Here is a 19,154-nt window from a genome sequence, read left to right as displayed (position 1 = left end):
CTCCCCCCACTACGCTCTCCCCCTCCTCTTCCTCTCCTTCCTCTTGCTCCCTTCTCACCGCAAAGTTGCCATGGCGAAACTTGGAGGAGAGGGAGGAGAAGTACGAGGAGTCGAGAGGAGGCTCGGAGGTTGAGCCAGCCAAGATGTTGACAGGGCAGTTGACCTGGTGGAGAAGAGGACAGAGGAGAGTGAGAGAGGAAGAGAGGGAGAGAGACAGGAGGGAGGGAGGGAGGGAGGGAGGGAGGGAGAGGGAGAGGGAGAGGGAGAGGGAGAGGGAGAGGGAGTGTGTGGTATCGGAGATGGAGCAGAAAGGAAAGGAGAGGGAGGTGAGAGAATGAAACGGTAGAGAAAGCCAATCAAGGGGAGAAAAAGTGGAGAGGTGAGGAGGAGGAAGAGGGGGCGGAAGGAGGAGGAGGAGGAGGGGGCGGAAGAGAAGGGGAGGAATAGAAGTGGCGGAGATGACGGAGAGGACGGAGAGGACGGCAGGACTGTCTGGCAAAGAGAAATGAACCTGATCTAACTTCATTTCTTCCGAGTTGGGACGACCTGTAGCGAGCTGATCAGTTCGACGGAAAGAAACAAGTTGAAGCAGGGAAGGGGAGATGGGAAGGGAGGGGGGGAGGGAGCTGGGAGAGAGTTGGATGTATCTTAGAGGGGATAGAGACAGGTTGAGGGAACCAGGAAAGAGGAAGCGATCTCGCAATGACAACAAGGAGGATGAGAGGATAAAGGCGAGCAGGAGGGAGAGTTTAAATCTTCCTGCGTACACGTTGACTTCATGTTGCGGTTGGCACTGTCCGGCAGCAGCGTGAGAGGGAGGCAGGAGCAGGGATGAAGTAGAACAAACCTTGAGGGTGAGCTTGTCGTCTTCTGTCTGCCTGAACCCTCCGTGGATGTAAGCCTGAAGAACTTGTGAGGAGGAGATGATCTTGGGTACAAGAGATGAGATGTCATGGTGTTGTCACACTGAGTCTGACTATCAGCATTGATCTTCTGGATGGGCGAGCATTGCATGACAGATTTCGCACTTGTTATAGGAAGGTTTGTGGCAAAAGGATGAGATGAGATGAGATGAGATGAGATGAGATGAGATGAGATGAGATGAGATGAGATGAGATGAGATGAGATGAGACGAGATGAGATGAGATGAGATGAGATCAATCATAACCTTCATTGCTCGGCTATCAAACTTTTTGAAGGCTTCTCTTGTCTGCATGTACTGCTCGAGCTGAACACAATGTGAACAAGACGACGAAACGTTTCGAGTGTTACCTCCTCGAAAGAAGACCATTCCGACCTGAAATGTGTTCAGGCCGATAAAATATCACAATTGTGAATCATCATCATCATCATCATCATCATCATCATCATCATCATCATCATCATCATCATCATCATCATCATCATCATCATCATCATCATCATCATCATCATCATCATCATCATCATGAACATCATCATGAACATCATCATGGACATCGGAAACACCTTCTCATGTTGGAACGATATCATTCAAATATCAAAAGCCCTCTACATGTCTATCTTGCATGATCTCATCTCATCTCATCTCATCTCATCGCATCTCATCGCATCTCGTTCCCTCACCTTCGCTTCATTGCGGATCGTTTCAACCCCTCAGTTATGGCATCCGGCCTGCGTTCACGAAACAGAGAGAGAAATGAAAGCATGTCAAACTCATCTCTTCTTTTTCTCGAATCTGAACTCCCCGCTCTCTTACCGGTTCGAAGATTCAGGGTGAGGGAATATGACAGGTTCCATCAGTTGCAACGTTGCAAACATTCCTGGATTCTTCTCACGACCGTCAAGATCGTTCAACGTCCACCGACATGACATGTCAAGTCACCTCAAGCTCGGCGAGCACGAGGGATGTCGCACCCATGCTGTGACCTACTCCTGCAAGGAACTCGATTGAGAAGACATGGCGAGGAGAGAAGAGGTAGAGAGGAGGGAGGGAGGATGGAGAAGGGAGGGATGAAGAGGGAGGGAGGAGGGAGGAGGGAGGAGGGAGGAGGGAGGAGGGAGGATGGAGGGAGGAGGGAAGAGGGAGAAGGGAGGGAGAAGATGGCATGAAGATGAGACAAAGGATTCTCACCAACAATCTTATTGCAATCTCCCCTAAACTCCTTCAAGACCGAGCAAACATCCTCTTTGGCAACCTTCCAGTCCTTCCAGTGGTTTGCACTGAAAGCACACACGTCAACCATGGCGCGCACATGTCAGAAACTCACTCTGCTTCTGCTCTAGAGTCTCCATGGCACGAGAAATCGAACGAGACCCATCTTAGCAGGCAATCATGTCATGGCAACAACCCCTCGCACTCCGTCTCGACACCAACAACACCTGAAGGGTTCACGAGACAACTTCTGAAGCTCATCCACAAACGGTTGCCAGATCTTGCAAGAGACAGGATGAGCGTACATGCAGGGCGACGAGACACATCGTCACTTCTTTGCAGAAGCTCGTCGCATGGCAGAACACGAAGAGGGGAAGGGGATCCTGACTGGCTTCAACTGCATCCCCTTCAACAACTTGGCAACTCAGGAGACGGCCATACCCTCCTGATCGCTCCAGTATCGCGGACTGTGCGGAGTCTTGGCGGCTAGAGGAGGATGACTGCGAGCATGACTTGCTTCAAAGATCTTTCCTCATTGCAGAGGCACAAATACCATATCCCTTGGCAAACAGAGATACCTGGCATTGACGACAAAGTGAGACCTTGTTCCTTTTGTCTCTTCCCCTTTCTCCTTCCCACTCTTCTCATCACTCTCATCTCTTCTCCTTCCTCCCTCTCCCTCTCTACCTCCCCGCTATCTCCTCTCCTCTCCTCTCCTCTCCTCTCCTCTCCTCTCCTCTCCTTTCTCCCTTCTCTCTTCTCCTCTCCTCACCATTGCTCGTCTTCCGCAATCTCCCGACCGCTCTCGCCAGCATTCCTTGTATGTGAGGTCGCACTACCCCTACCAAGCCCCGAGAAAGCACACCCCACCCTATAATTTGTATCAGTATTTCGTATGCAAGATAGGGTACTCATCACCATCGGGGTGGGGGTAACGGGGGATACGGACGCATCCGAAAAATCCAATGGGGGATGAACGGGAAACCGAGCCGTGAGGAGAGGAGAGGAGAGGAGAGGGGAGGGGAGGGGAGGGGAGGGGAGGGGAGGGGAGGGGAGGGGAGAAAGGATGAGGCAAGCAGACGGAGGAGGGAGAGGAGGAGGAAATAAGAGTTCCCACGACTGTCGAGAGTCAGAGACTTGGATGTTGTTGTCAACGGCCTGAAGAATCCTGTCTGACTTTGTTCTTGACTTCCTCTTGCTTCTCGAGGCCGATCAGGTGCATCGAGATCCATGAAGCAGCTTCAACTCTCTGGCTACCCACTGAGCATGGTTCTCTTCCTCCTGCTGACGATAGCTATGAGGACTGAATCTGGCGCGGAGCTCGACCATGCTCGGGCGCAAGTGGCACAGGAAGAGGGACCTCGGAGGTTCTTCCAGTGTCTTCTGGGAAAAGAAGTGACGGTCGAAGAGTTCTTCATCAACTTCTGGGAGCAGCGACACCTTCACGTGAAGAGGGGGAGGTCCAACTTCTACGGCAACATCCTGAGCCTTAAGGATGTGATGCGCTACGTAGGGCGCGGAAGAGTCTCCATGGCACGGTCCAACCTCAGGGTCTGCAAGTACAAGGATGGCGTCCGGAGGGAGAGGAGGATAAGAGGAACGAGCGCGTCAGAGCTGAAGCGCCAAATCTGTCGAGGATACACAGCGCAGATCTTCTCACCCCAGCACCTGTGCACGCCTGTAGCAGCTGTCTGTGCGCAGCTGGAGCAGGTGCTCCATAGCCTTGTGGGGAGCAGCCTGTACGTCACTCCCTCTCATTCGCAGGGTCTCGCTCCCCACCATGATGACGTGGACGTGTTTGTCTTCCAGCTGCACGGTAGGAAGCGATGGCGCTTGTACGCACCCAAGGTCCGTTGGCCCAAGAGCTACAGCAGGGACATGCGAGATAAGGAAATCGGCGAGCCAGTCCTCGACGTCGTCTTGAAGCCTGGCGATCTGCTGTACATGCCAAGGGGAACAGTCCATCAGGCTAGCACGCGCTCCTCTCCCTCGATTCATCTCACCATCTCCGCGTACCAGCATCAAGCTTGGGATGACCTCCTCCTCGCCGCTCTCCCTTACGCTGTGAGGCAGGCAGCGGAAGAGGAGCAGGAGCTCAGGCGTTCTATCCCTCTCGATACCCTGCGGGTTCTTGGCATGGCTCATGGGGTTGTCAATCGCACGTGCGAGAGGAGAGAGAGTTTGTTGGAGAAGGCGAGGAACTTGACGCATAGGCTTGCGGAGAGCATGACTGGCGCGGTTGACAAAGCCGTCGACTTGATGGCTGCTGATTTCATATGCGGGAGGATGCCAAGGAAGTTTGCAGATGTAGTTCTTCGAGCTCATCAGGGCAAGGAGACCAGGGTTCTGGAGCAGCCGAGACTCTCAGCGAGCAACCAGACGTGCACAATCCAAAAAGAGAAGGCAAGGGGAAAGCATCGCCAACTCTCGCATCACATGTCCTTCAACAAGACATTCTGGCTGACGAGCTCTCTGTGCATGAAGGAGATGTCGAGGAAGAGGCTGATCATGGAAGATGAGCATGACAGGGATGGAGATCATGAGGGAAGTGCAGGCTGCACAACGAGGGTCAGGTTGTCCATCATATCGGACCTGAACAACGAAAGGAAATATCACATGCGGGAGTCCAACATGGTGACAGTCCTCGTGGATGATGAGCTCTTTGATTGTGGATAACAGGGGAAACTTCACAGGTTCAAGCTTCCTGGCAAGTACATCGAGGCACTGGGAGGTCCAGCTCCTCCTGCCTGTTGTTCATCGAGTGATGTTCTCTTGCTGCCAGATCTCTTCAGTCGCCCGAACGCCATCGTCAGAGTGAAGGATCTCCGACTGCCGTGCGACGAGGACAAGGTTATCCTTGCAAACATCCTGGTGAGCATTGAGTGGGGACGGTGCAAGATCGACTCCTTAACGCGGCACGTTCAAACCTCTCATCACATTAGCAGGTTGCGCAGAAGATTGCTGCTCTTGTTCACTAAGCATTCTCTTCATCGTTGGAATTCGCTCCTCCTCCAAGGGAACAACTGAAAGAGCAGCGACACGATTCAAGTATATGATGTACAACAGCCGGAGATCATCTAGGTGCCAAGATCGCCCACGTCCGACACGATCGCCCACGTCCGACACGATCGCCCACGTCCGACACGATCGCCCACGTCCGACACTAACGTTTCAGTCGAGCCCTGCTTCACTTCTCGTGTCCAAGAAGCTGCAGGATCATGAGGAAGAGGTTGATGATGTCGAGGTAGAGCTGCCGCGGCAATCATCATCAGCGTGTCGGACGGGAAAACAACTCAGGAACCTCAATGCAAGCTGTGATGTAGTCGTCGCAGCCCAACTTGGTCATAATCTGATGCCTGCCCAACAACACACCATCATCACCAGGACAAGATCATCTTGCCATACGTGTCATAGATGATGAACGCGCTGAAGAGAAGTGCTCCGAGAAAGGCGAAGGTGTATCCAGCATGAATACCCACAAAGAGACAGACCACGGAGTACCTGCATTCTGCATCAGTAGATCGTTTGAATTCATCCTCAGGTTCACAGAAGAAATCCAACAAGCGCAGCAGGAAGAAAAAGGCCCTGACAGACTATCAGTGTCAAATAAAAGAACAAGATCTTGTCTCTCCATCATCGTTCCTGTCTCAAGCGCAGCTCACACCTCGTTCCCTCCTCCCTCCCTTCCCCCGCTCAACTCCCCCCCTCCCCCGGCTCCCCTCCCTCGCGCCCGCCCAAGCCGCCCCTGATGCACATCGCTAACTTGCCATCCTCACTCAGTCACCCCCCTCACCATGAAGGAGAAGTCCCATCGTGAAACATGCACGAAGACAGTCAACCCAGCAAAGATGATGAGAGTGATGCCCCATGCCATCCCGACGAGCTGGCCCACACCATGAGCCTCGTAATGCGCGCAGACTGTCACAAAGTCAGGAGGAGACGGGAAGCAGAGCAAGAGGACCTGCAGCGACGGCAAAGGACTCGGCAAACGTGAAGGCCATGAGTAGCTGCATGTTGGTTGGATACTTATTCTTGTAGACTTGCAGAGCGAAGATCAAAGCAATGGCTGCATTAATGTGAACACTTGCTCCATGGGGGATGCGAATGATATGAACAGTGCGTACTTGTCACAAAGGATACGATGGTCAACCATGGATTGGAAAGAACAAATCGATTCACTGCGGTGGTGTACATGACTACCCAGCACATCGTGACCGTGGCAAGCAGCTGCAAACAGAGGATGCCATACACCTGGAGCATAATCAACAACATCCGATCATGCATCGTTCTACATTACTTTCCGCATAAAGCCGTGCTGGACTGATATTCGCTCTTCCTCCGTGTTGTAAACCGGCGAAGGCCACCCTACCAGTTCTGCTTGCTGTGCAGCGGACACACAGCACGCAACTAAGTGAGCCGACGCCCCAAGAGCAACACCAGGAGAGAACATTCATGATGATGTTAGCTTACCTTCCAGTTCGATGGTCTCTCGCTTCCCCCCCCCGCCATTAGCCGCATTCGCTCCTTCCCCAGCATTCAAGTTCGACGGGTCCGGACTATCATCCACCTTTCTTTTACTCAAAGTTAACTTAAGCTGAAAATCATTGTTGGTATGGACTTTCATCAGTGACCAAAAACCCGCCCCAGAGCAAATCCAACACCCCAGAAAAGGCAGCTCATTCCAATTATTGAAAACAGGCCCGGCTTGCCTGCTGCCGCCGAGTCGGGTGTCGGCCCGGAGTCGCTGGCCGGCGCCCGGGCCGCTGGCCGCGCAGTGCGACTGAACGACTACCCGGTCGAGTCCGGGGCGACGGGCCACATGGCCCGGAGCCGGGCGGCCCGGCCAGCCCGGACTCGGTCGGACCGTTTGCCAGTCACAGTCATTAACCCGGCGTCGGGCCGCGGCCCGCGGCCGGCCCGGCCGCGCGGACCGGCGCCCGGCATAACCTCACCGTTGAACCGGCCGGCCCGTCTCCCGCCGGGAACCCGGGCGTGCCGCACCACCGTGCCACTGGGCCACGGCCGTGACCGGTCAGCGATGACTGAGTCTCATGCGGCTTCTCGGGCCGATGCCAGGACTGGCCGCCGGCGGCCGGGCCCGCCGCGCCGGCCGCGCCCGGCCGCCCGCCGGGCCCGGCCCGGTCGGTCGGATCATCGGACTCGGCCCGAGCCGCTCGATCATCGCCATTGAAATCCGGGTCCGGAGGGCGGGCCCGGTGACTGGGAAACCGTGCCGGAGCGGCGCCGAGTCATGTCGGAACATGCTCGCATGGTCAGCAGCCGCTCCTGCGGCCTCCGCACGGTCCCAAGTTAATCGGATGATCAGTACCCCCCTTTCAAGCCGGAGATCACTCCGAGGCACCACTCAATTCCCTTTTATATCACCCCTGTCCCCTACAATGTTTGTACCCTTCCCCAAGCCGATGCGGTCGAGAGGACAGGGTAAGTTGGGGGATTTCTTTATGTGTCATCCTCGTCTACGTCTCTTCCGCGTCACGGATGGTTCCGTCAGTGGCCGCCATGACTAGAGGACCCTTCCCCACTACAACTATGCGGACCCCACACTCATGTTCACCCCACCCTCACATCCTAGTCTTCATCACCCACCTTTTGAGAGATTCGGAACACACTTCAGGATCACCCACCCATCTTTTTCAGTCCGGAGGGCCGGTTCACCGGGAGTCGGAGTTTCGGATTGTCGCCGGCTGCTATACGTGACTAGGCTTTAAAGAGTTGAGTAGCTCTTTTCCTTAAACCACCCCTCCAATATACCATGTTTTAACCCTTCCCATCCTGATTTAACAACAACATCAGGTTCACGAGCCTCATCTCAACTTCTTCCCCCAGGGCACGAGTAGCTTCATCTCTACCACCCCTCCTTCCACGCCCTGCAACTCCTTTTCTGTCCTGCTACCCCCTACAAGAAATCACCACCCCTTCATCCCGTTGATACTTGTTATTGTTGTTAACAATTAAAGCCCCTCTTCTTTGGACCCTACCTCCCTTTTTGGCACCCTTCCCCTGTGGTACCCCATCCGTCGAAAGCGAAAGGTGGCAGCGCTGACTACACACGACACCCAGCAAGGGGGAACGATGCTGTGCGCACTCGGACGGGTGCATTCCTAGGAAGAAGGAGGGGTGGAGGTAGAGGGAACCCTCGATTGAAGGAGCCACCCTCTTTGCTTCTGAACCATTTTTCTCCTTCGATTTTTTGCTTCAAAAAATGAGTAGGGGTTCAGATTGTACCCACCCCCACCATTTCGAATCTACCATTTGTCACAGGACCGTACCCACCCTTGGCGATCCCCAAGAAGATTGTGGGGTGGAATTAGCGGAGAAGGCCGCCTCGAGAGGAGGTAGGGTCGCATTGTCTTCGGGTACATTGTTCGTGATCGGCTCGGGTAGAAGAACCCCAAGTTTTCCACCCCCTACCACCCTATGTTCCAGGACCCCATCAAACAGAAGACCCTCCGTGATCGATGACTCGGGAGAACCCCGGTCCCGAAGCACCCTCCCCCTTTCCGTGTTTTAGCACCCTCCCCCCTTCAGTTGTACGGGGGTCCTGACTACACCGATAGGAGTAATCTGGGGAAGGAGATTGTACCAGAAACAGATCTCAAAACCGAGATCGCAACTTTACGGGAGATCCCCGATGCCTCGTTTGAAACATTCAAGTCATCAAAGAATCAAAATAAAGAGTATCATTTCAATATTGAGTTTAAATGTTGGAGTAGGACAAAGCCGGTCCACTGCAGGAAGGGACGTATATCAAAATGTACCGTTCAGAAAAATCGACGGTTCGAAATATAAAACGAGTTTTGTACATGTCTAATATTTTACAAAGCATTTCGTTTTCACTGCTTATCATATTAAAAAACATACTCAATTCTATCGAAATAGCGGTATTTCGAACTATTTACATACCCGATCCTCACGTGGAGGGTCCAAAAAAGCATTTAAATTACTTTTAGCATTTTTCAGGAAAACATGTTTTAAACAGAGGGCTGGATCTCCACCGTATCCTGGTAGTAAAGGGGTAGACCCACCACCCGCAACGGCGAAACCTGGTACGGTGCCCTAATGTCCTTTTTCACAAGCACCCCATGATTTAATTATCACCGGTCTGTTTCCCTGCGGAATCCTGAATAACTACCGGGTGATCTCATGCAGGATCTCAAGTACCCACCCCACGACTCTGCATCGGATGAAAGACTACCCCACACTACAGGGGTAAGGGGTGCAGGTACCCCCACATTCCTCTGCTGTGGATCAGCACATGCAGAGAAGCGAGTAGGGCGTTGGCAGGGTGAGGGCAAGAAATGGTAGTGTTTTGTAAGAGGAGACGATGACAGGAATGGAAACACATCATGTTTGAGATGGTGTGTTGTACAATTATGGTGGATTTGCACAAGAACAGGAAGCAAGTTTCTCACTGCAGTGTTTTGTTGAGGATTTTCCGTGGAGACGGATCAGTATGATTTGTTGAAGGGGATAAAAGATCAGTAAGGGAGTGGGTTCATTCTCTGAAAGATTTCTTTTTACCCTCGTATTACATGTTTGCTATCTGTTCCTTTACCATTTGAGAAATGATTTCTACCGGAAACAATCAAAATTGACGTTTCTCTTGCAGGCGAATACTATTTTATTTTTGGATACTGGACATCTCTTTTGCTTTCTTGCTCACGTCGAGGGTTTATAAGACATCGTGTATGTCAGAAACTGGCATTGGTCAAAACTCGTATAGCTCTTTTATTGGATCTCAAAATCAGGTGCACGGATACAGCATGCCGTCGTCGCGCAGGAAGGTCAGTGCAAGGTGTGCAAGTTTGTTGGGCACAACTCTCAAGAGAAGGATTCAACGCACGGAGAGGGAGCTTATTCCTCAAGTCTTTCGATTCGAAGACCCATTCTCATCTAGTCCCCAGCTGCTCATCAACAGGCTTCCCACCACGTACACAGAGAGCAACCAAGACATTCTGGAAAGTTTTGTGTACCCCGAAAGCATGGACTCGCAGGATCAGTACCTGGCAAATTATTCTCCTACATACTACGATAATGGTGTCGTGACTTCCCCTTCCGATGGGTCCAAGCCCTCCAGTCCATCGTCTGTGGGCTCATACGATTCCGTTCCATCGCCCCAGGCTGTAAGCCGAAAGGAGCTCAACAGAAGTCGCAAGAATGCAGCAGGAGTTAGTTGGTGGCAAGACATGGTCGAGGCTCAAAGTGGATTCCCAGTAGCTGAGAGAAACTGCAAGAAATCCCGAAATCTACCGTCTGTTGCTAGGAACGACCCTGCGCCATCGGACACTTTCGCTGTCGAGGGCCTATCTCCGGACATGGACTCGCAAGGGATCTTGCTTCATGGAGTGAAGAGCGGGATTCCCGTGGCAGCAAAGCTCTTGGAATCTTACAAGAGGAGGCAGCTAATATTGAAGAATCTGCTTTCGAAACACCCAGACACAAGTGCCATCTGGACTAAAGAGGAGATTGAGGAATTCGACGGTGCGGTGCCCACTTATGAGTTCAACAATCTTGCCTTTCCGAGCCAGTTTGAGCTGGAGAAGATGAGTGCGACCACCAGAGATCTCTGGAAATGCTTCATCGAGCAGCACAGCAAGCTGCGAAGTGTCGAAAGTTTGAGCTCAGAGAAGGAAGCCACGACGAACACTGTTGTTGAACGATCGCCCTGCGATGTGCAGAATGAGGTGATTGACAGCGGAAAGAACTTTGAGGCGATAAAGGACGTGAATGCGGCAACGTCTGTTGATGAGTCAAACAATTTTGCGTGGTCGTCGGAGCCAGTCGATTCTCAGTTTATCAGTGAGACAAACCCTGTTTTCGAGGACGAAGACCTCAGCTTGCTGTGGGAGTGTAACAATGTCAACGACCCAGCCCTGGCAGGAATGTAATTTTGACTTCGGATTGATTAGCAACTGCTCTTCGTTTTGTACAATGTGAATATGTATGCTGAGTAGATTGTGTTGTTAATAGTTTCCGATGATGCAAATGGAATTTTGTAGTTTCGTGTGTCATTTTGTTTACTTGATTAAATCTTAAGTTTGTGAACTCACCTGTGCCTGCTTGAACAACATGCTGGCAATCTTTCTTCTCCTCGCACGTGCCTTGATAACCTCGTCTTGCTTTCTCTTCACGATCTGTCCGAACATTTGCATGGTAGACGTTCGACGCGGTTGATGGATTGCTGAGACGCTTCGAAATGCATTATCCTGCTGCTTATCCTCGTCCTCCTCCTCGTCCTCCTCCTCCTCCACAGTGCTGCGCTTTTTCTTTCTCGCCTCCTTCTCAACCAGCTGCTGATGCTTCTCTGGACCGAGCACACGCACAAACTCAGACTCGGGGATCAGAGGAATACTGTTCTGAGCTCCTCCTATTTCCTTCTCCTTTCTCCATGTCTTGCCGTTGCGCTTGCTCACTGGTGCATGTTCTTCAACTAGTGGCGGCCCATGGTAGGGATCGTCGTACATCTCCATCAAGTCCTCCTTGTTCATCACTGTCCACGGGGTGTCGTGCTCCTGCACTATCCGTTGGAAGCTCGAGGGCTCTCGAGAAGAGGAGCCACGAGAGGGAGACTGGGAGGGAGGATCAGAGTCGTCCTGGTCAAGCCTGTCGAGCAGCTCTTTCTGCCGTCCTTCGAGGACTCGCCTGATCTTAGCAATGCGATCCTCACCTCCCGCCATCAACCTGTCGAGGAGGACGGTCTTGTTCCCTGACACGTGAAGGTTGAATTGCTTGCACAAGTCTTTGAGGAACCTCGACGACTCTGTCGATAAGGAGAAGCGCAAGTCTTGCCTGGGATCGCCTGCTCCTCCTTCCTGCCTCCTCGCCTCTCGCTTCAGCTCTCGGACACAAACGTGCCCGACGAAATCTGAGTCGGGGAGCGCAGGAACCTTGCGCGCAGAGGGACCTGTCTCGTTGGTGTCGGTCATGCGTGTTTTGACCTCATTGATGAGCTCGACGATCTGCTTCATTTCCTCTCCTTCCTTCTTCTCCTTTTCTCTCGCTTCCTCCTCCTCCTCTCTCGTCTGTCCCAGCAGCGCGTCTCGTAGGATCAAACTTTCGGGGTCGAAGGGCGTTTGGTGGAAAATCTGCTTGGTTTGGCAGGGGCCGATCAACCCGATGTCAGCGAGGAACCCTTGCTCGGCAGCCCCCAGCGCCTGTCTTGTATCCTCAAAGTCTGCTGACGTCACGTTGTTGCTGATCTCAGGCATGTCAACTTCACCCAGGAAGATGTTGTGCTGCGCAAGCACGTGGGAGATGTTTTCATCGCCGACAAACTTCTTCGCGTCCCCCAGCATCCCCCGCAGAGCCTCTCTCACCTCCACTGATGCAGGGAGCAGCTCGAGAGCAGCTCGGCAGTCACTCATCCCCCCGAAGATCCTTCCCCTCTTCCATCTTGCTATGCCTCTCCTGTACAGTAGCTTCGCTCTCCCCGGTTTCAGCTGGAGGGCCCGGTCGCAGTCCTCCTCAGCCTTGTCAAACATGCCCAGCTGAAGGTGGACGAACGCCCGGTTGCTGAGAGCGGCCACGTCGTACATGTCGAACGCGAGGCATCGATCGTAGAGGTCAAGGGCCTTGTCAAATTTCCCCAGCTGGACAAGATCGTTTGCCCGCAGTCGCATCCTCCCGAACTTGATCGTCTGCTCCTGCCGCTGCTGCTCGCCCTCCGACGTCGATGGCTGCAGCCCATAGAAAATCTTTTCCTTGTCCCTGTCGCGCTGGGACTGTGAGGTGCAGGATGCAGAGGGGCAGTCATCGGAGTCGCTGGTCTGGTTGTTGTGCATATGGGAGAATGAAGAGAATGATCCCTCCTCGTTGGAAGGGTCCAGATCGGAACCTGACGACGATGATTCCTTCCCAACAAGTAGTGTTAGCAAGCAAGCCAACCTCCCTCCTCCCTCACCTCATCTGAAAGTTCCTCAGTTTTCCTCCTCGCATCCGTTTGATTCTCTTTCACAGTTGCTGACACCGGAGCCGTTTGGTTGCATTCATCTTTCAAGCATACATGAGTTAACTGCGAAAGGAGGGCAGGGCGGGGGAAGTACCATGGAGCCGGCGTTCAAATTCACGGAGAAAGGAGGAGACAGAGATAGGCTGCCCTAACAAGCCTTCAAGGTCTCCAGTTGTTGTGTGTAGTTGCACGATCAAGAGGAAGATAGTGCTTGCACACGCTACATGCATCCGCATGCTGGTAGGAGAATCCTGCTGCAACGTTAGTGAGGAAGGGAAGAGCATCAAGCTTACTGGTTGCGCAAACGATTATCTGGAAATCACTTCATCTCAGGTGACATGCCATCTGTGCCTGCTGCACTCAACATAAAAGAATCAGCAAACTTATCTATATGCAAAGGAGAACAATCTTTTCTCTTGCACTCTGCGAACAGTCAGAGGGCAGCGACCATGTTGGGGATTCAAACACACAACATCCAAAACGACAACAACATCCAAGCTCCTGCTCCTCCTGTCCTTCCTGCTCCTGCTCCTGCTCCTGCTCCTGCTCCTGCTCCTGTACCCCTCGCACTTCTCCCACCTAGCTTTCCACGCATTTTCAAAACTACCTCGAGTCTGCCTCAGAGTTCATGGCCCGGGAACCGCCCGCCGGCGCCCGGGCCTCCGAAAGCCTCCGGCTGCCGGGGCCCGGACTCTAGGTAACCCGAGTCTCGCTCGGAGCGACTCAGTGACTATCCCCGCCCGCAAGTTACCATGAACTTTGAGTTTTACTCATCGAGTTTCGGTTCTCCACCTCCGTGAGATGTCTGAGTGATCTCTGGTGGGTTAACTGATGTACATCTCCCGTCCGATCAGACTTCTAGTGGGGCAACGACGTCGATGTCGACTGAACCAGCTTCTCCTACCTGCACACCTCCATGACATCTGATACACTGCTTGTGAAAGCAGCGGCTCACCCCGTGCTGGAAGATGTGGTCCCACTGCCTCCCGACTCTCTCCCAGCTGAACTTCTTCCTCGCCCACTCCTTCATACGCTGCCTGTGACCCTGTCGCACTGGTCAGCTCGAGACTCTCCTCCTCCAACACTTCCTCCTCCTCCTCCTCCTCCTCCTCCTCCTCCTCCACACATGATATCGCTCGGCATTGTTGCCGGCGTCCACGACGACATCAATCCATTGCTGCAACCATTCGGGGTTTTTCCCGATCAGCCCTTCCCTGGCAGGAGGTCCGAGGTCGAAGAGCCCTGCGGTCTCGTTCAAAGCTGAGTCCAGGAAGCGACTCGTGATGGGGATGGCGCCCATGGCCTGCAAGCGAAGGTCAGGAGGAGCGCGAGAAAGAAAGAGGGAGGGAGATGAGGAAGAAGGGGAGGGGGACGAAGGGGAAGGTGAGGGGGTGGAGGAGAAGTAGCAGGGGAGGCTACCTGCGCTCGCATGAGCGAGATGGAGGAGATCTCGGCGATCTCACATGGGTAGAGGTAGAACCCACACTCACTGAGAGCCTTGGTAAGCTCCTTCTGCCTGGTGACAATCACTCTCAGCCGCGCAAAAAACTCGCCTTCCTCGTCCTCGTCTTCGTCCTCCTCATTCCCTCTTCCTCTTCCTCTTCCTCTTCCTCGTCCTCGTTCGTCATTCTCTCCTCCCCCCCTTCTGCCTTGTAATCATTGTTCTCCTCCTCCTCCTGCTGATGCTTTTCCTCCCACTCCCTTACCCCACCATCCCCTTGGATAGAACTCCCGGATACTCTAGCATTTCATCGATGGACTTCTTGAACGCGTGACCTTCAGGCCCCACCCTCTCGATGTGTCTCAGCATGCCAGGCGTCCACCCGTAGTAGACCTCCAGCGTTGAATTAGGAACGCGAGCATGGATCTCGGGCCATGCTCTGTGGGGCAGAGAAAGTCAGACCAACTATCTGCCTCTGCCCCTCGTACAATACCACAAATACCCCTCGACTCCCCCCCTCCTCTCCGATCCACCACAACCCCACTGATATCGATTCGTCCTTCTCCTCCTCCTCCTCCTCCTCCTCCTCTTTCCTTACTCCACCTCCTGCCCCTCTCCCTCCCCCTCCCCCACCGCCCCCGTACTTCAGCAGGGTCTTGAGCCCGTAGAAAGGATGCGACGCGTATATGAACCTCTTGCCGTAGTTTGGCCCATCCGTGAAGAAGGAAGCATCGATCCCGTTGGCGCTGACTATCTGCCATCCAGCTTCTCACTCCTTGCCCTTGATATGACAACCTCACCGTTTGCTGCTGAGCATAGTCCGGCATCTGATCGGCATGATAACGGCTCATTGCAAACGCTCCGTCGATGGTTGTCATGAAGTCCTCCGTGTACCGCTGAGTGTACTGCCAGGACGAGCGAGATCAGACAGAACTTGAAAGACGGTATGGAATGACGTGGGTCAGATGAAACGATCTGAGTAAGATTAGGAGCCATGTGATGTGATGTGATGTGATGTGATGTGATGTGATGTGATGTGATGTGATGTGATGTGATGCGTCACATCACATATAGCACCTGTCTGTAATGGAACCACATGTAACGAGACCATGCGTTCCTTCCGATGTCAACAGCATCTTGATGGTGCCACCAGATCACAAACACGCCTGGACGTGAAAAGTCATCACGTCGGAGGAGAAGAGCAGGAGGGGGAGGAGGAACGGCGCCCATGCCGCCGGCCGGCAGGAGGAGGAGGAGGAGGCAAGGTGCAGCAGGAGAGGGTACAGCAGCAGGACGAATAGGAGCAAGCCTAGCAGCAGCAGCAGCAGCAGCAGCAGCAGCAGCAGCAGCAGCAGCAGCAGCAGCAGCAGCAACAACAACAGAAGCAGCAGCAACAACAGGCTTCTCAACTACCAGGGCGGTTGCTCTCGTCGTATGCCCAGAAGGGGTGCCATTCGACTCCGAACTCGTCCTCCCAACCCTGCAAGCCTCCCTCACTCCCCTCCCTCCTCCAGCTTGTCCGGCTCTCACCGAGTCTTCCGGCCCCGGGTTCGCGTACACCACCACCTTGTAGCCCTTGGCAACGAGCTGCCTGCTAGCAAAGACCACAGCCTCGTTCGCTCCTCCCATCCCCTTCAGCATCTGACGCTACTGTAAGAGCAGGAGAGAGCGGGAAGAAGGGAGCGGGACGGGGGGGCGGGAGGGTAGCGGGGGGATGCACCTTGGTCGGACCCCAGTGATCGGACAGCTCCTCGAGGTATTGTCTGCAGTGTTGGGAGGACGTCACAGGAGCCTCGGGGAGGAGACGGTCACTTGCCTCGCGAAGATCACCACACACTTGAAGGGACGTTCATCGTTGCGGCAAGGATGGGAGTCAGGGTATCGGACGAGATCGGTCTTGAACCTCTTGCGATTGAACCGCATCTGCAACGCAGATCGTCAACGAGACCTCCTTATCCTCGGGAGGAAGAGAAGGATGGGGACGGTCAGGGGGAGGAGGATGAAGATGAGGAGGGCAAGGGGGAGGAGGATTGGGATGCGGGAGACGCAGTGAGGATCGTCCCGCACCTCAGCTCGCAGCAGGGCAGCTTTCAAGGCGATGCCGTTGTCGTTCTCAGTGGTCGGGTCGAGGATACCAACCATCTCGTTGATCCCCCCGCCTGCATCGACAGATTGCAACCCGTTATCCAGCGCCACCTACCTGTCCGTATCAGACTGACTAGAGGACAAGGAGTACCCGGTAGGAAGTTGTCATAAGGAAGAGGGAAGTGGGGAGTGGGGAAGAAGAGCAGGAGAGGAGGAAGAGGAAGAGCGAGCGAGCAGAAGAGTAGGACAGGAAGGCAGGGAGGATGCGACCTCGAACCCCTCGAGGACACCCTCATAGCAGGTGCTGGTCAACGTGCATGAGCTCGTCTGCATGTGCCAAAGCCAGAGGAGGCAGGAGTGCGCGAGGTGAAACTTGAGGAGACGTCAGCAGGAGACAACAAGGCATCGATCGTTACCCATGGCTCTGTGGCGCGGGACCTCAGGGCTAACCTGATGTACTCCATGGCCTCATCGTACTTCTTTGCCTGCGGCGTCATGCTAGTGAGCTCTCAACCCGACAGAGCGAGGGGGAGGAAGAAAGGGAGGAAGAGATGGACGAAGGAAGAAGACAAGACAGGGAGGAATAGAAGAAGCGAAAAGTGGCCGGTGGAAGGGGGACGGAAGAAGAGAGGAAGATGGTTGATGGAGACAGAGACAGAGACAGAGCGAGCGAGCGAGCGAGATGGATGGATGGATGGATGGATGGATAGAGAAAGAGAGAGAGAGAGAGAGAGAGAGAGAGAGAGAGAGAGAGAGAGAGAGAGAGAGAGAGAGAGAGAGAGAGAGAGAGAGAGAGAGAGAGAGAGAGAGAGAGAGAGAGAGAGAGAGAGAGAGACTCACTTGGGACAGGGTGATCCATAACCTTGGAACTACTGTCTTCTGGTGATGGGTCAAACATTTCCAGAGCTCCGACTCTAAGGAAGGGTTGGGGAACATGTGAGGGATGGTGGAGACCTGGTAGATCTGCCACTTGCAAGTCAGCAAGCTGTTTGCAGATCGACGATGGCGGCACCGTGTCATAGTTGAACGGAGTGTTGACACTGAACCAGATGTCCGCTCCTCGAACCTCCCGCAAGCGCCTCTGACTGTCTATCCATGCTGCATGCAGGAAGATGTGGTGAATGCCGTCAGGCATGGCAGAGATGGAGATGGTGTGGTTGGCGGGCTGCAGCATGCTTCAGTCATGCGACGTCACACCCTTCCAAGAGCACCTGCACAAGATGGACGTGCCCGTTCACCACGAAGGAGAAGTTGAAGTTAGGAGGAGGAGGGCGTGAAATCTCAAGGCCGAGCACCACCAGCGTCTCTGTGAACACTTGGCATGGTGAGATGGTACTGATCGTCAACCTTGCATGATGTCAGTGCGCTGAATCTCCCCGGGCTGGGCAAAGTCACACCGGAGGTCCGACAACTGGGAGCCCTCCGATGCCTCCGACTCGCCCACCTGAGACTCCGTGGCCTGACTTGCTTCCCTGTGACTGCTCGGCTCTGTCTGATCATGCTCGCTCACAGTGAAGTGATGCTCTGCCCTGGACACGTACAACTCCGATCTGAACAGAAAGGCAGTGACCAAATGTTGTCCGCCCTGCAGCGACTGCAGCGTCTCTGAGTAGACCCCGTCTCCCTTCAGCTGAACGGTCAGTCCATCCTCTTCATCCACACTCATCTCAGCAGTGTACTGGCTGTCAGGCTTCAGACCGCTCACCTATACAGCAGCATGCACGCAACGTCATGTCAGGACCAAGGGCATTCACGCGTACCTGGACCTCAACCACTATCGGGTGGCCGGGAGGGAGCGTATCAGAGTCCCGAGGCTTGAGGAGGACGATCCTCTCGATGTCATCGTCGGCCAGACTTCCATGGAAGCAGAGAAGCAGTAAACCAAGAACAAGCGCAAGACCTCGCATCCTCAAGATATGCACTATGAGGTAGGAAACTCACTTACGGTTGGAATTGCATGGATGTACACTCAGTCAGCCTTGCGGTCTTGTCATGTTGGCAGTCTTTGACGTTGACATGTCTTCTCTCCCTGTTGATTCTCTCTCATCCTCGCCTTCTTCCCATCTTATGGGATCCTCATCTTCATCAGTATGAGGCGCTTGAGAGGGATCGAAGCATTTTGAGTAGGACAACTCAAGGCCGCCCCCGCACTGCACCCGGGCCCGGCCCGGTGCAGTGCGGGGGGTCCGAGTCCAGGACGCGGCTGCAGCCGGCGGCACGGGCCCTGCGGCCCGGGCCGCGCCGAGGCCCGCCGGTAGTATCGTACACGGCGTGGCACGCCGCGGTCCGATCCGCCCGTGGACTCAGCGAGTGACTGGACTCCCCGGGCCCGGCGAACGGTCCGCGAGGAGGTAGACGGAAATATCGGTGATCCGATGATTGCGAATTATTCATCATTCATTGAAGTTTGAATCAATACTAACATTTCTTTCAAGCCAAAATATTTACATTTGATTGCGATTGTGGCATGGCGATTGAAGATAATCGGGCCAACTTGTTAGATTACATCAGTCGTGACGGCTTCA

At 54.0% G+C, this 19,154-nt stretch overlaps 6 protein-coding genes across 6 annotated transcripts; 2 read left to right on the top strand and 4 right to left on the bottom strand.

The window, feature by feature from the left end:
- Nucleotides 1-134: 134 nt before the first annotated feature.
- On the bottom strand, nucleotides 135-2,968 carry GUITHDRAFT_162531 (hypothetical protein; the record flags this gene model as incomplete). Its single annotated transcript, XM_005835036.1, has 16 exons — nucleotides 2,907-2,968; nucleotides 2,688-2,712; nucleotides 2,576-2,634; nucleotides 2,467-2,531; nucleotides 2,362-2,414; nucleotides 2,250-2,300; nucleotides 2,114-2,202; nucleotides 1,865-1,914; nucleotides 1,739-1,809; nucleotides 1,606-1,653; nucleotides 1,273-1,297; nucleotides 1,169-1,228; nucleotides 848-901; nucleotides 760-793; nucleotides 512-546; nucleotides 135-163 (listed from the first exon to the last, which is right to left on the bottom strand). Coding segments are annotated over exons 1-16 (789 nt in total), but the record flags the coding sequence as incomplete, so codon positions are not given.
- A 396-nt stretch (nucleotides 2,969-3,364) lies between these two features.
- On the top strand, nucleotides 3,365-5,112 carry GUITHDRAFT_137055 (hypothetical protein; the record flags this gene model as incomplete). Its single annotated transcript, XM_005835035.1, has 4 exons — nucleotides 3,365-4,768; nucleotides 4,814-4,865; nucleotides 4,917-5,005; nucleotides 5,080-5,112. 4 exons carry the CDS (start codon nucleotides 3,365-3,367, stop codon nucleotides 5,110-5,112), a joined length of 1,578 nt encoding a protein of 525 aa, XP_005835092.1.
- A 224-nt stretch (nucleotides 5,113-5,336) lies between these two features.
- GUITHDRAFT_52684 (hypothetical protein) lies at nucleotides 5,337-6,458 on the bottom strand (the record flags this gene model as incomplete). The annotated part of the gene is made up of 7 exons (XM_005835034.1): nucleotides 5,337-5,384; nucleotides 5,436-5,490; nucleotides 5,540-5,635; nucleotides 5,911-6,052; nucleotides 6,096-6,200; nucleotides 6,259-6,385; nucleotides 6,432-6,458. Coding segments are annotated over 7 exons (600 nt in total), but the record flags the coding sequence as incomplete, so codon positions are not given.
- Nucleotides 6,459-9,843: 3,385 nt separating this feature from the next.
- Nucleotides 9,844-11,043, top strand: GUITHDRAFT_106187 (hypothetical protein; the record flags this gene model as incomplete). The annotated part of the gene is made up of 1 exon (XM_005835033.1): nucleotides 9,844-11,043. One exon carries the CDS (start codon nucleotides 9,844-9,846, stop codon nucleotides 11,041-11,043), a length of 1,200 nt encoding a protein of 399 aa, XP_005835090.1.
- A 239-nt stretch (nucleotides 11,044-11,282) lies between these two features.
- On the bottom strand, nucleotides 11,283-12,936 carry GUITHDRAFT_137052 (hypothetical protein; the record flags this gene model as incomplete). The annotated part of the gene is made up of 2 exons (XM_005835032.1): nucleotides 11,283-11,336; nucleotides 11,443-12,936. The coding sequence occupies 2 exons, from the start codon at nucleotides 12,934-12,936 to the stop codon at nucleotides 11,283-11,285; spliced, it is 1,548 nt and encodes a 515-aa protein (XP_005835089.1).
- A 1,017-nt stretch (nucleotides 12,937-13,953) lies between these two features.
- GUITHDRAFT_137051 (hypothetical protein) lies at nucleotides 13,954-18,536 on the bottom strand (the record flags this gene model as incomplete). Its single annotated transcript, XM_005835031.1, has 20 exons — nucleotides 13,954-14,007; nucleotides 14,059-14,148; nucleotides 14,230-14,406; nucleotides 14,523-14,619; nucleotides 14,810-14,983; nucleotides 15,189-15,298; nucleotides 15,345-15,449; nucleotides 15,622-15,710; nucleotides 15,958-16,024; nucleotides 16,075-16,185; nucleotides 16,265-16,307; nucleotides 16,382-16,467; nucleotides 16,612-16,740; nucleotides 16,900-17,001; nucleotides 17,046-17,114; nucleotides 17,470-17,592; nucleotides 17,642-17,794; nucleotides 17,841-17,976; nucleotides 18,027-18,334; nucleotides 18,390-18,536. The coding sequence occupies 20 exons, from the start codon at nucleotides 18,534-18,536 to the stop codon at nucleotides 13,954-13,956; spliced, it is 2,370 nt and encodes a 789-aa protein (XP_005835088.1).
- Nucleotides 18,537-19,154: the final 618 nt, after the last annotated feature.

This window comes from Guillardia theta (genome assembly GCF_000315625.1).
Source record: "Guillardia theta CCMP2712 unplaced genomic scaffold GUITHscaffold_23, whole genome shotgun sequence".
Classification (NCBI taxonomy): Eukaryota; class Cryptophyceae; order Pyrenomonadales; family Geminigeraceae; genus Guillardia; species Guillardia theta.
Note: the sequence above shows the minus strand (reverse complement) of the source record. Positions and strands in the feature narration are given on the sequence as shown.